Source organism: Branchiostoma belcheri, unplaced genomic scaffold (genome assembly GCF_001625305.1).
Source record: "Branchiostoma belcheri isolate BF01 breed outbred unplaced genomic scaffold, Haploidv18h27 scaffold43, whole genome shotgun sequence".
NCBI lineage: Eukaryota > Metazoa > Chordata > Leptocardii > Amphioxiformes > Branchiostomatidae > Branchiostoma > Branchiostoma belcheri.
The window spans coordinates 963098-977840 of NW_017804054.1; the positions used below are offsets into that span (position 1 = coordinate 963098).

Here is a 14743-nt window from a genome sequence, read left to right on the forward strand (position 1 = left end):
CTGAATAATTGCGGGATTTCCTCGTGTACTCTTCACTGAGTCAATGTGACTCTAAAAGATCCGTGCTTGCTAGCTATAGCTGCCAATAAAACATGGATTAACTACAGTACACTTCTACGCTATCTTCGCAAGCTCTTCTTCTTTTCACTGCATTGCATCTATTTTCATGTGACCACTGATCCGAATACAAGGTGTGTCCTATTTACACAGCAGTTGCTTTCCCCTTTCTGTGACCTTTTTCTGTTGGCAAAGGTTGTCAGATAAGAGAACTCATAAAGGCTACATTACTGCAGTTATTACTCCTGGATGAGCACAAATGAAATGTAATAACTCCACAATTCACTCCTGCCCGAGAGAGACTTCAGGCTCCTAGCAGCAATAACTACACTAAATTGACACTTAAACCGGTCAAACACTGGAGCTTTTGGATCTAGCTGCATATAAAATTATATTAGATGGATATCGTAATAATTCTGTGGTAATTTTTGTCTAACAAGCATCACCTTAGTTAGGTGTGTGGCAGGTTAAGTAATGCTATACAAGTTCCTGAAATCCCCAAATTGAGCCCTGGAAACATGATTACGCAATCAATAAAAGGAGCAGAAAGACATGATATTTCAAGACCTAATGAAAATCTTGCTTGCGCATGCTATAATATATGTCATCTTGAAAAAAAATTGTTTTTTTAGTGACTTGCACATTTTTTGCTGATAGGTCAAGTTGCGTGTGCGAAAATCTGCCACTATCATCTGACAGCTTTCTTCAATTGTGTATTAATTTTTTTTATGGGTAATATTTTTGGCGCATGTAAAAATACCAGGATAAATGAAAAAAAGTGGAATACATTTCCCCCTGGCATATCCTTCAAATGCAGAAGTCTCTCTCACACAAGACAAAAGGCAGACAGTCTGAACTTATAGGTCAACACGTGTTCTTAATAGCAAAGGGTCCTTTTATCTGTCCAGCTTTATAGACTACCTCATCTGAAACTTAGAAGTTCAGGTTTCCTGAAAACTCATCAGTAAATAATTCTAAGTCTCTACCATAAGCTAGAAAGCTATCAATAAGCTCCAAGGATCGCTCTGCTATGTCTATGTTTGAGCAGAAATGACACCAGTAAACCTTGATCTATCCCTCGTGTATCTTTTAATAGACAATTTTAGAAAAATTGAGTTATCAAGAATACAATCTCTGGCAGCTGAACATGTTTTAGGTTTCTGTGCCAAGTTACAACTACATTAGGCAAACGAGGGCCAACGTGAGGTTTGATCTGCATGTGTACAGCTTTGTTGTGCATCTGGATGGCCTGAAGGGATAGCAATTTTGATAAATGGGCAAAGAAGGTGGGGAGGAGTGGGAGGGTTGGACCTGGGGGACTGAAGTGTGATGTTGTGCTTTTACCAAATGAACTGGGGAGGGAGGACAATTCTCTATAAGTTATAACCAGCAATATTGCAATTTTGTAATAACTCTTTGGAAGAGTGAATTACCACGTCGCTCAGGTCTAATAAAAAGTTACGAATGGGAGGATCAAAAGGTGGTGTCAACGTTTGACAGGGTGTTATCCTAAATGTTAGGACTGGAAAGAGAAATAATTTTCTGACCTGGCATTTGCCACATAACAGTCATCCACCTGTACCGTTTCGCATGAATGATTTTGCCCAATAATGCATGCACTGGAACAGAGTTAGCATGTGGGGAGGGGGGGATTTATTATCTTTTATAATATATCTATTGGGGAGACCTAAAACTAGGTTAGTCTGAGTCACAGTGCCAACAGTCTGTTGAACAGAACTTTGCCCACTAGACATTGTACACTGGTTTTGATCCTCACACAAAGTCCAAACATGTTGATAACTCAGCACAACTGGGTCTGTGTTTCCATTAGCACACAGGCCAAGTGATAAGGTAAAAAGGGTAGGGGGCAATTCTGTCTGCCCCGCTCCAATGTCCCAATCTCACATGAGTGACACCAGTGATAATACAGTCTATTGCTCGGGCCCTGCTCCTGAAGACACTTGACTCGACCTCGTTGGCATGTCCAAATTGCTGGGGTTGGACTGCAAATTACGACATCCACAGGCCAACCAAACTGGAATATGCAACTTTATTACCGAGCCTCCAATTTTCTTCAAACTGCTTTTGGCTCCATTCAAGCCCATGGAAGCAACTGTTCTTTGTAGGCCAAATGGCGCAAGGTTGCAGAGGGCAAGTTATTCCCCCTTATCACCCTCCCCAGTCTGTTCTACCTTAATCTTGGCAGTAGGTTACCGCTTTTGCCTGGGTAAAACCCAGCGCACATCTGGACAACATTCTGCTATGCCACGTTGGCACTTCACAAAGCAGGAACACATTTGTGATGAGACAAACACCATTTAGTCCAACCCTCCGTTGGTAGTTCCAGATAAACACCTTTTCAATAACTCCCGGCTACAGGTAGCCTTGTGTACCAAACAATGCGATGTTACCTTGCATTGCATTTTAACACACAAAGCCTTCCCCCTCGGGCATGTACTGACCTTTCAACGGCCTGGCACTATAAACAACATTAGGACAGATCTTCATTCAGCACATGGGGCTGGTCAAGGTAAAGACAACTACTTTTCAAACCCTTTGTCTAACAAGATGTTATTACACAGACAACGCCTAAATTTACATCTGTTGTATTGTGCACAAACTTGATTGTGATTGAGCCAGTAGTACAGGTATAATCCTCATAGGATGCAATATCTCAATCTAACTAGTTAGCCTTTCTTGGGGGGAATTATCCACATTCACGTTGAAACAATTGAAACTTTTGAGGCAGCATCTATAAAGGCTACATCAATCAATTTTAGAATTTTTGTTTATGTCACTGATCAACTAAATGTATGATGTATCATCACAGTTCTGTACTTTTGCAGGTTCCCAACACTATGTATTTTGTTGTTGGTCGTCTTGACTCCTACCAATTTCCGCCTCCTTCCAAATTACTGGGGACAGCGTCTCCATAAAATCCTCATTACAAATGAATGGATAGTGATTGACCTTGGTGCTCCCCACAGGTAAAAATATCACCCAAGCTTGTCAACGACCCCCAAAGATAATCCATAGCCACAGTGCCGTGTCAGGGAATGCATGCAGCTATGTCACCACCAATTTGACTTAATCCGGAGCTACCTATAGGTGAGCCATAAAAAACCCTCTGGTGGATTGTGCATTAATCAGTGGCAAACTCCAGAAATCAATTCTGGACAGAATGGGGACTGCCACTTCACCCTTGAAATTTTCCCTGTCCCAAAGGCTGCTCAAGAAAATGACCAAGGAGCTTGGAGGGATCAGCATCACTCCATGCGCCAACCTTTGCTAATTCCCAAAGAAATGCATTAGTTTCTGACTCCCAAGGCACAGTGGTAAGCCCCTCTGTCTCCAAGGATTCTTGCTGCCATTGGAAAAGCACTTAGGTGTTTGGTTTAGGGAATAGCGGCAGAAATACGGAGCAAATGATGCCAAGTGGTTCAGACTGGAGGGAAAGGGAACAGGGAATGGACCCAGATGATGAAATGATTTAGAGACAAGGTGGAAGTTTTTAATTTCCCAGTTAAAGTGCAAGATAACCTTTGTTACCAAGCTCTGGTGTACTGTGTTACTGTGGACCAAAGGCTAATATACCAAACCCACATCCTTCCTTCTTCTGATAAAAGGATATCACCCCCCCCCCGTCTGTGTCAATTCTAACTTGGTCCCTTCTTTCATCGTGGCAGCCCAACATTCCCCTACAGACGTAGGTATGGCAGGAATCATTCCCAGACTTCATCACCCTACAAAGTGACGCCATCTCTACCTTACATGACAGATGGCAGTAATATAGACCAGGAGACAATATAGGGCGGGTAACGGATAAGAAATTGACTAACAATCTGCCTACATTACTGCTGTGATGAGAAATATTAAAAGCAATATCTCTGACAGGTGTATACGAGGGGTATATACATCATGAATCATTAATTAAAACCGGCACGTGTTGGCGCTCCCAGTGGAGGCCAAGTTGCATGCTAATGTAAAGACTATCTGATCACTTCTCTTCCGCTACATATGAAAAGTCATTTCCTGTGTATTGACTCCGGTTTCTCTGGGCGAGAGGGGGATGGATTCTCAGTGGAAATCCTCTTTGGAAGCTATCAGCGTGGCTTGGATTAATCCAGAAATATGATCTGAGCTGCAATTCTCACATTATCACTGCACAGAGAGGCATAGAACAATCCGCATGCTGATCACTTGCCTGTCAGGGTTTGTGGTACAGATATGCAAAATCGACTTGTCTGTCAATACACTACAGAGGTGACAGTAATGCCCCTTCCTAGATCTATCACTGTCAACCTACTGACATTGCCCATCTGGAGCCTGGCCTTTACCTGCTAGCTTGTGTTGCCTGTCTCAGCACTTTCTTCAAATCTCAAGATTATCTAGGCTCCCCATCACAAACTGTTCTATATTACATGGGGGGGGGGGGAGAACTCTCACTTTCAAAAAAATGATCCACACCTCAACAAAGACAAAGGGTGAACAGATACTACAACAGTATACATCTTTCCATGCAAATACCTGGTCTAGTCATACAACATTTCCAAACCATACAATAGTCATAAATGTGTTGGCAGTCATCTTTAGCCTTCTCCTTTCTGGGGGGTCCTGTATCTTACGTTTCAAGGCAAACCAGTGAATACAGTGGTCCCTAAAGCGGCCATCTTCCCAGTGTGAGCCCAATGGTAACTACTCCCTAAATCCACAGAAATTGCTACTCTAGACTTCAAGAGGCAGTTCTGAAATCCTTGTAAGGAGGGAAGAGCCATCTATCTTCTGTATCTGACAGGAGAGCAGGTTAATCACCCCCATGCTGAAGGACGACTTTCCTTCTCTTAAATAAGGAAAGCTTGGAATGGCTCTCTGGGGCCGTGACCTTTCCAATTCCTTCTTTTTCCGGAGAGATTTACTGCGCAACACCTGGACCTTGTTTTTTTTTTGTTAAGAATTAATACTGTGGCCTTCAACACCTGGACCTTTGTTTTTTGTTTTTGTAAGAATTATAACTAGCATGGATGATTTTGTTTTAGTATTTCAAAGAGGAAAATTTAAAATTTCATTGCTGGTAAAATTCCCACTACTGCCTGTAAAATCATCTTTTATTATCACACAAACAGTCTGGGAAATGAGGTTAAAATTCATTGTCAACAAATCTTGCAACTTTTTGAAAGCAGCGAAATAAATCAAACTTGGTGGTGACCACAAGGCCAAGGATAAACTATCCTGCTTCACAGGTCAAAGCAACACTGAACCCTCAAAGCCTCTCCTATATTATCAAGTAGAATGTATTCCACTTCACTCCAACACATTTACAAGCCAGTGCCAGGGGACACCAGAGGGCCTCTCAAACAAATGGCTATCTGTCGTGACAGCCGTGACAGATGGAAGAGATTGAAAATTTATCCACACCAAGGAATTATGGACCGAATATACGGTCGCAGCATCCGCAGGAATATACAGGCGGGGATTCACACACGATGCCCCAACTGTACTGTGTCTTTGACTCAGTTCATTCCCTCACAAGTGAAGCAGCACAATAGAACTAATCTATCTAGCTCCGCCTGACAACTGGTAATTTTCTCCACAATCGAAGCATGCATAGATCATTTGGTGGGCTGGGGCCATGAAAAAATTATTGCCATTGTGGAGGGAAGAAGACACAGTAACACTTTTGCATCAATTCATGGATGGGCCTGGTGGGAGAGTGGCTATCACATTATACTGTAGTGACCACACACTTTATCTCGGGTAATGCAGGGCTGTCGAGCGGAGGGTATCATTGACAGGGTTGAATTGGAGGGTAAACAGGGGAGCGGCTTTGTCGGAATTGTTGTTCAATCAATAGGCAATTGCTTTTCAGCTGGATGGTGATGGCATGGCAGCTAAATTTGATTTTTTTTCAAATAATTTTCATCACAAAGGATATCAATCTATCTTACCCCTTAAACTATTCCCATGTTTGAATGTGTCTATGGGAATGGCAAAATTTCTATACAGCAGTGGAAACGTCACTTGATGTAGCCCGTGGAAACGAAAACAAAACACACAAAGCGGCAATACATATCGCCATGACAGGACCTATTTTGTAGACGCTGACTGAAAGACAGAAAAAGTCATCAAAGGGGCAGTGTCTGATCACATTAGGAAAGCCACAATTATGTGAAAGATCCAATTATGCTCGACACTGATGCTGCGGCGAATTGGATGGGGGAAATTATGGGCCGTGAAAGGGCTATACGAGCACTACCGTTTTACACAGAAAAGGGAGGGTGATGGGTATAAAATGCCTGTCCTTGGCTCAACGCGACGGGAATGCCAATTCGCACCTGGGGTGGCCATTATGATGCCGGCACAATAAAATTGAAATTTTCACCTTTACACCGTGTTGACTCTGTAATGTTTCACCGGTGGCTACCCTGGTTTCATGCAGAGGCACACACATATGCTGCACTTCATACGTTACACATAATTTATCATCTCATTGAAATACTAAATGCTTGAAGCTTACTCTGTGCAGTACAGTAAAATACAACCTACAGATATTTACTAAATCACAATCTTTATAAAAAAAAGTAGTATTCCGTTCTAAAAATACCAACACAAAATTATCTGGTCAATAAAAGAACTTTCTATTAAATCGAGTAATATATCATGACACAAGTTATGAAATCAATATTTGCTCACTGATGTGACACAAGAGAAGGCATAAATTTGTAATTCCCTAATTTGGCCAGTCATGCTGAGTCACACCTACTCTATACGAAATGCCCCATATAAAATTCTGTATATGGGAACCTCCTATGTAGGTTGTTATAAGATTTTGAAGACAATTTTATTGTATCATGTGAGCTTAAACCATTCATATTCAGCAAGACAAAAACATTCAGTATTATTGCCAAAAAATCGTTGCAAATGAATATAAAATGTAATTTTAATACATGTATATGAATTTGTGATGCAAAACAACTGAATACCAAACCCTCCCATCAAGCTAGGTCCTCGGGTAGATTGCATTTCATCATGAGGAAATTGGTTTACCAATATACAACCCATTCAGGTAGTGGTTTTCCACAGAAAGCCTAGCCTCATGCCCCCCTCCCTCCCTCCAGTAATATGGAAACTCATCTTCTCTAATCCACTGGGAATACTTCCTCTATCTTCAACCCTACCTCTGCAATTATAACATATCTCTGCCATCTGACTATTTTTGTTTCAAAGATCCTGTTTAGATTCAGAGCTGCTTGAAAGGGAACTAGTGGTTTGTTTCCACTACAGGTTGTACAGTATTTACCCAGGGGCGGGGGCAACCAAAAGAATCGACAAGTGCTATTATACTTCGCTGCCTCTCAAGAGAATCAACAAGGTCTTCAACTGGGACAAATTACAGCTCCTATTGGCTTCCTCCCACTTCTTCAAGGAGCTTTCCTAACTGGTCTTAGACTGGCTTGTTGTTTATACTAAACGGAAACGTTACTTTAAAGCTTGAAAGTCAAGTTAGCGGAGAGGCATGCTAAGTTAGGACCAACAGGGAAGAAAAGCACACAGTCATTTGGCTGAAGTCTCTTGCTCCCCAAATTGATCCCAGATGTAGTGGGACTTTCATAGGGGGCATTCCGCATGACCCCCTCAAAGTCACCCACGTTTGCCCACATCTGCGGCACAAACTTCACTACAAGATGTAAGGGAGACCAAAGTCACATTCTAACCTTTTGAACTTCCACATGGAAAATATGTGCCCATCACCAAACCTTGCCTTGGAGAGAGTAAACATCACCAGTGGGCAAAGCAGATGTATGCTTGACGATATCCTTCAATTGCAAATTTTGTGAGAGAGCAGTTGTGAAAATGCTCCTGGACAGTTACATATTGATTATGGAGACATTTTTCCCGTTGGATCACCGTCAATCATATCTGATCTTTGGACTTATCATTGCATCTGTCAAGGACACCTTGATCCATGCTTTACAACATGGAGTACTTGAACGTTGGGGATCTATAACAATCGTGGCATCCACATCCGTCTTCACATCTTCTCGCACCCATCCTGATAATAACCGTGACAACGGCTGCATAGAACACTTTTGATTGATCCCCTGCTCATTTCTTATCCCTGTTTGTGAACTTCGTCACACCTTGTGAGGTAATGATGACGCCAGATAACATCGCGCCCGTCCTAATCGAAGATATTTAGCTGGGAAATAGCGTCACATAAATCTGAACCCTCGCAGCTCAAACATTACCCGTGATGCATGTATTTATGACTCCCAAAGCAGCACATTTTGCCACACGTATAGTTCAAGGCTAGGGGTGTAGAAAGCAGCTTGCACAGACACACTCTCGAATTTAGGAATCACATGCTATTAACACCAGATGGTCTCCCTGCATACAGCTATCTGAGCATGAATTATGCACTTTGTAATTTATAAGTCTTGCATTTATTCCGTTTTTCACACTCCGGCAGCCCATGCGAGGAGTCGTGGTGAATTTGAAACCTTGAAAACTTCACAACAACATGGGAGGGGCCTGGAAGGTAAATTGTTTAGGGGCCATCAACAAATTCCATTCACCACACCCAACTGTAATTTCATACCCAACTGGTTCATACACAACAGAGCACACACTGATACAGAATGGACGACTGTAACCAGACATAAACAAAGGTTAACACACGACAATGTCAATACCAAAAGGGTTGCCGCCGCCCACATTTCACTAATTAATTGATGTACATCTGCAGTAAAGTATGTTGACTTGGAGATACAAACAAACACAAGCATATCCATTCCAACATGTCAACTTTTAAGTTGACTGATGATTCTACCAGAACACCTACACCCTACCCTGGAGGCTCTAGTCTAGCCATGAAAATTTGTTATAACTCACATTGTGCTATCCTTTCGCCTAGAAACATTTTGCAAGATGCATACCTACACCTCATTTTAACTAGAACAGTTCTAGTAATTTCTAGGCTTCTAGGTGAAAATATGGTGGCCTGACATGGGTAAAGATAGGAAGGAGTGGTGAAAATATGGTGGCCTGACATGGGTAAAGATAGGAAGGAGTGGAGAGGACTGTTGAGGAAGAGACGAGTTCTGTGCGCAGGCCACTCGAACGACTGACTCGAGGAGACCTCAACAAGTACAAGTACAAGTAAGACATGGGTAAGAATACTTCCAGTTTCAGGTTTTATCCATACTATGAGAATGAACACTTTAACAGCCTGGCCTTTGTGCTTTTGACTTGTGACTGTTGGAAAAATACTTAACTACAAGACCTTTAACCTGTGTGCTCTCATGACATTATGGGTATGGGACAGTCTCGAATCTTCCCTGTACAAAATAATATCCCTTCACACGGCCATTTTCACAGGCTTGAAAAATGGTGTGTCGCATGCTAATGAGAAAATAAAGCAGAAGATTTAGTCTTTGTGGGCTTTGGGTACATTTGACGATATGTAAGTCCTGAAAATCCGCCTGGGAATGAATAATGTTCACTCTAAACAATGTCTTTCCTCCCACCCAATCAGACACCTGTGGGCATGACAACAGTCAAAATGGGTAGATTTATTACACACAAAGGAGAGAAAATCCCCAGTGTTTGTGGCCATTGGAAGTAATGAGGTGCCAAGGTAGGAAATAGCTAATAAGTCGTGCAAACAAAGGAACAGTGGTCTTGTGTAAACATCCTGGAGAATATGGACTGTGGGTTTTAAACAGACTCAACCAGTACAATAACTTCACTACAGCCACTTATGTCGCTTGTTTGGACTTTAGCCTGTCTTCATCATGTGATCATAATCAACTTTGTACGCATTTAAAAATGTGTTTTGAATAAGCGGCGTTGCTTCTCCCAGATTTCATATAAAAACTCGGTGAAAATTTTAAAGCAAATGTAAACATTTTAAAACAAACATGCCTGAATTCCTTCTTGACCATGGATGACAGTTTGCCCCAGTTTTAAACATGAAAGTGTGAAAATTGGACAAGTATCATAGGCATACGTGTGCCTCACATACCCCACTGAGCTAATTTGAAAATAGTCACTCCTAATTAGATTTCTCGACTTGTAAGAAAGGTATGTGGCAAGGCAGAGACACAATCAATACAAATCAGAGTACAACCTTTCCAAGTCTACAAATCATACAATAGCATCTGCATCCAGGCCTGTGTAAATTTTCTTTGAGCGCGAATCTCTTTTAATCAAATTTATCGTCATCGGGCTCTTGCCCAATGACAAAGCCGTGTTCCCTGCGATGATGATCCCAGAAAATGCGGACCATTTTACTCCTCTCAATACCTTGTTACAGAATCCGTGTACGCGGAAGCCAGGAATAAGTAGGGATCCTTCCCGACCTAGTGGTGGTTCTTCTCTTCAATATTTTGATAGCGTTGTTAGCGATGGATGGGGCTGCCCAACATGACCCCTCCACATGCCTCGGCATAGTGGGAAAATTTCACATTCCAACAACACCACACAGTGGAGAGGATCCACGGGGGAAGTGTCCAGTCTAAACCATGTGGCTGCCTAGGTACCCCACGTACAAACCTTATTCCCAAGTTCATAAACACAGGGAGCCAAGGTGTAATAATCAAAACCACAGGCCCATGAGGTGAACACCGCATGCATGTGACATCTGTCTGGATTTCGTCCCATGCTGGCTGGTCTGAAAAGCAATATTGTCTTGTATCTGGTACCAATACAACAGTTGTCTGTTACCTCTTTTTACTGCTGTAGAAAGAATTAAACCCCCAAGTGACAGCTTGATGATTCCTTTCTGTTTTTAGTTAACCACTCCCAATAGATCTTCTTTCAACAGATGCCAACTTTGAAATCCTGATCTCTTTCATGTGCTGACTGACATGTATCAAGTTTACAATGTCTGTCAGTTTGTGACAAAGAACAACCAGCTTGTTTACTATGTGACCCTTCCATGTTCATGTTCCTACGATAATTATGCTCTAGAATCTTGTTGACCATTGGACTAGACTTAAAAATTAAAAGCATTGCCTCAACCAAAATCCATTATTAATCATCCCCCATTCAAAATTGTATTACGTGATGATGGGGACCCTACGCCAACATGTCTCCGTAGGCCAGTCTGAAAGGATTGCTTCTATCAATTTCTTTGTCACCGCTGCAAGATGAGCCGTCAAGAGGCCTTCCTACAACTGAACATTATATTAAAGTAAGCCGGGTGCTACACGAATATGCCATGTGCTCTGTGCTTGGTGCTGGAATGGGATTTTACCACCTAGTGATGACAACGCTTTACAACACTTCTGGGAAACATTAATTAGCACACAACTTGTCATGTAACTTTGTAAGCTTACTGTGGGACTTGGCATTTTTTTCTCCTAAATATTGCTTCTCTGCGGAGCGTATCCTCTGTAAATGTCAATATTCCACACGAGCACTGCACAGGATGGGTTGGAACATTATCCTAGTATGAATCCGCCCAAAATACCAGCAACTGCACATGACCTACCATCGACACGCAGGGGGATCTGCACATATCACATTTACAGCCCCAATCTTTACGCATCACATTTACGACAACGGTGCAATAAAACTTTCTGTTCAAACTCTTCATGGCACTTGTTCATCTCAAGTTTATTGCCTTGGATAAAATCTATATCTTTAAATTTCCAGGACAGTTATCATACATGTGTAACATTACACCTTCTTGCACAGGAATTCTGTATTGGGAAATACACTGCCTTGTCAGTATATGTTATTGATTGTAACTGGTGTCTCCTTGCAATAATTACAATCAGGTGGTCGTTATACAGTAAAAAAAACATCTTTACACATGGGTACAGTTTCTCTCAGCCTTTTCAGGGGTTACAAGGTCTGAAGTAGCTGTATTTTGAGGACATAATACCGACACATGATTCTCATCGCTTCAGGCTCGCACGAAACATTGGTGTCCTCTTGCACAAGGTGGTCATAACTTTTATCTGCACGAATTTGTGTTTTACTTCTTACATTTTAGTGGTTCCAGTTCATTTTTACATCCACGCAAGTCCCTCATGAAAGTGTGTGACTATGTACGTGTGGGAGTTACCATATGGCTTGCCCACCATACTGCGGGTAGGAATCACTTTCTTGGTGATTCCTACCATCCCCCTCCTCTGGGCAAAAAATGGAAATCTTGGCTGGGTGAACGGGGACTCCATTATGGTCACCCCCAAGAGGAGTGCCATGAAATGTCATGTGGAAAAGAAACATTAAGCCTAGATTGCCTCCCTGGAACTTGCCTGACCCAAGGAGATTAATGGCATTCAAAATGAAGGCCACATGGGTCCGGCATCCCAGGACTTGGACCAGTCACAGCCAAAATCCCCTCAGTGGGGAATTCCACACTTGATTGTTGGATCTTTCCAGCAAATTGAGAAGAGCTCAAGGTCTGTTTTGCTATGAATACATGGATAAAACGGTGAAGCTGTGGGCTTTACAAGCTGTGTGGTTGTGGAAGGGATCCCACTAAATTTTTCATGAACAGAGTTTTAAGTCTTCAGTGTGGATGGTTTGGGCAATTTCTCAAGATAAAAAGTGATCCCGAAATCTTTGTGTCATGAAATGCAAGACGAATTTAATGCCGGTATACTATTTCCATATGCTGGTTGTCTGGAAACAAAGCAGCAGTTGGCACAAGCACATGGGCTCTCTTCAAACCCTTCACATGCTAATACAGCCCCAATATCTATTACATATCCTGGAAGAACTGACTTCTCAAATGCCACATTTTCGGTGTCCTATTTGTGGCTTTCCCGAGAAAATGGCTGGTAAAAAGTTGCCGCTGAAATAGTGGGAGCCAGTTTTATGGTCATGCTGTACAGTTATTGCGGGTCAGGCAATAAGTTCGGCAGTTGGAATGGAGTGCGGACGAGTGCGTGCTGATTGAGTTTGGGCCCGGGTATCGCATCAATAAAAACGTGAAATGCTGATGGTCACGATTCCCCTAGGTCCGTACACGGTGACTACCTGGCTAGCGATGTAGTTTTAGAATTTCGTTTCTCCTCGGGGCACATTATACACAGATCACATCCTAATAATGGTTTGTAAATTGCAAGCGGCCTCGTGTGCACAACCTCCCAACACACTGGTGTGTAAATCCCTTGAACAAACCTACGCACGATTTCGCAAGGATTGGTCAACTTCACACCACAATTTTCATGGAGAAATACATGTAAAACTACCGACTTGGACCATGGGTTGCGGGAGAAACATATCTGTGCCCACATAACCGGACTTTAATAGGGACAATAGAGACAATGGGATACATTTCGACGGGAAGAATTTCGGGCTTTGTCGAGCAGCGTGGCGTGGCCACGGCATGGCCACACGGCGACTCGTGTTGGCCGCTACAACCTGCGACCACTTGGCTTCTCTACGTTCTTAAATACCAGAAAACCCCCAACAAAACCGCCAGAAAAATCACATTAGGTCGTGAAATTTTCATGACTACAATTTCAGAAAAGAAAAACTTCGCGTACCGGTCGTCGTCATCATCTTTGGTCGAGTTGATTTTGCTTCCGGGAGGCACATCTTCGCCGGCTACCGGCGCCGCGCTACCGTCTCCCGTCAAGTTGGTCATATCGGTCTCTTGCTGCTCGATGGCAACCGCCTCTGTTGTTGTGGCCATAAGATCTTGGCTCATGTCGTCCAAATTCTGCTGAATTTGCTCGCCGTTCACTTGCTCCGCCATCTTGTGCGATTTACCGCCGAAAAAAGAACACGCCACGCAACCAGCCTACATATGATTAACCTTCATTTGCATACGCCTTCCTATTGGCTGGATGAAATGATATAATCAAATACAAGCGATCTGATTGGCCAGATTCTGCATTACGTACTTGGTTTCAGGCATATTTATGCAATTTTTATTTGCCATTTACTGAGTCTGAAACCATTTCCCACGGATCAGAATGGACGGTTATTTGGCTTCGGCACGACGTTCGCTGCGTAATCGAGCGCCATATTCGCGTCGCAAGTGAAAGAAAATGTCTTTGTGGTCCCGTAGCATGAAAAAAGAGCCGACATTTTGGGTGGAGCACTATTGTTTTTCGGTGACAAACATAAACCTCTGTTCCCATTGGGCAATCCCTATCACATGGCGGGAAAGTCGCTCGGTGCCGTTGGCGGCAAAACCATTCCTGCAAAAATTTCACACGTACTCGTCTTCCAAGGCTCTGACGCAGTGAAAATGCTCACGTCACAGATAGCGAGGAATATGACAAATAGGCCTCCTTCATACATCCAGAAAGATGCGATCACGAGGAAGGTAAGATCGGCCATAAATACATATATAGTAACAACAACAACTTAACCAATTCTACTAAAGCGCATAATGAGGAACCGGCTGTATTTTTTCTACGTCCATCTTCTTATGCCCTCCCACTTACAAGTCGATTTTTAGACGTTGGTTCTCGGATGAAGAAAGATAGTAATACTGTTTCATTACCGGTCATCAGGTTCCTCACTTGCTGCCATATCTACCCTTGGGTCTCTATCCGTTCTAAAGAGGCAAGGGGATGATCAGAGGTAACTTGAACTTGAAATTGCTGCAGGGAAAAATCAGCTCAGTACTCTCGAAACGTGACCCAAGAACAGGAAACGCTGTGCATTATGGGGGATTGACCCTACCTTTCGGGGTCAACGACCTCAGTTGCTAGGAAGC

General features: G+C 42.7%; 1 protein-coding gene across 7 annotated transcripts in view; it reads right to left on the minus strand.

The window, feature by feature from the left end:
• The window catches only part of LOC109478312 (heterogeneous nuclear ribonucleoprotein D0-like), a 52374-nt gene extending 37684 nt beyond the window's left edge, over positions 1 to 14690 (minus strand). For 3 of the 7 annotated variants that reach the window (XM_019779794.1, XM_019779791.1, XM_019779792.1), the window contains exon 1: positions 13560 to 13816. In XM_019779794.1, coding sequence (XP_019635353.1) covers positions 13560 to 13771 — 212 coding nt within the window. In that variant the 5' untranslated portion in view covers positions 13772 to 13816. Of the gene's footprint in view, positions 1 to 13559; positions 13844 to 14527 lie in introns of those variants that run through there. The other 4 variants (XM_019779797.1, XM_019779796.1, XM_019779793.1 and 1 more) reach the window with 3 other exon arrangements.
• Between the last annotated feature and the right edge of the window lie 53 nt (positions 14691 to 14743).